General features: G+C 46.0%; 1 protein-coding gene across 1 annotated transcript in view; it reads right to left on the bottom strand.

Annotated features, from left to right (window-relative positions):
• Nucleotides 1-400, bottom strand: part of EMH_0068560 (F14o23.7 protein, related, related) — a gene marked incomplete at both ends in the record, with an annotated part of 5999 nt that overhangs the window by 2968 nt on the left and 2631 nt on the right. Inside the window, one exon of the mRNA XM_013498757.1 lies at nt 217-258. Within this exon, the coding sequence (XP_013354211.1) occupies nt 217-258 (42 nt within the window). The remainder of the gene's footprint in view (nt 1-216; nt 259-400) is intronic.

Raw genomic sequence — 400 nt, 5'->3', positions numbered from 1 at the left:
CTGCAACACAAACCCTAAACCCTAAACCCTAAACCCTAAACCCTAGCTAGCGCTGATGCATGTACGGACTACACGCTTTCTCAAGCAACAAACTCAGGGCTTAGATAAGAAACACAGAGAAAATTAAAAAGGGTTTATGTTGATTAAGGGTTAAGGGTTTGGTGTTATACAGGGTTTAGGGTTTAGGGTCTTTGAGGGTTTAGGGTTTACACTTACCCCGTCGAACTCCCCCAGCAGCAAAACGCACAAGTCGCCAGACTGCAGCAGCCAGCACCAACATAAGACAAGTTGCAAACCCTAAACCCCAAACCTCCTAAATCCTAAAACCCTAAACCCTAATCACCCCGCACAGCATCGCCCAGCATCAACACCACCGAAATCTCAAACCCTAAATCCTAAA

The sequence above is a fragment of the Eimeria mitis genome, genomic scaffold (genome assembly GCF_000499745.2).
Source record: "Eimeria mitis Houghton genomic scaffold, Emh_scaff3692, whole genome shotgun sequence".
NCBI classification, from domain to species: Eukaryota; Apicomplexa; class Conoidasida; order Eucoccidiorida; family Eimeriidae; genus Eimeria; species Eimeria mitis.
This window is presented reverse-complemented; position numbering and strand designations above follow the sequence as displayed.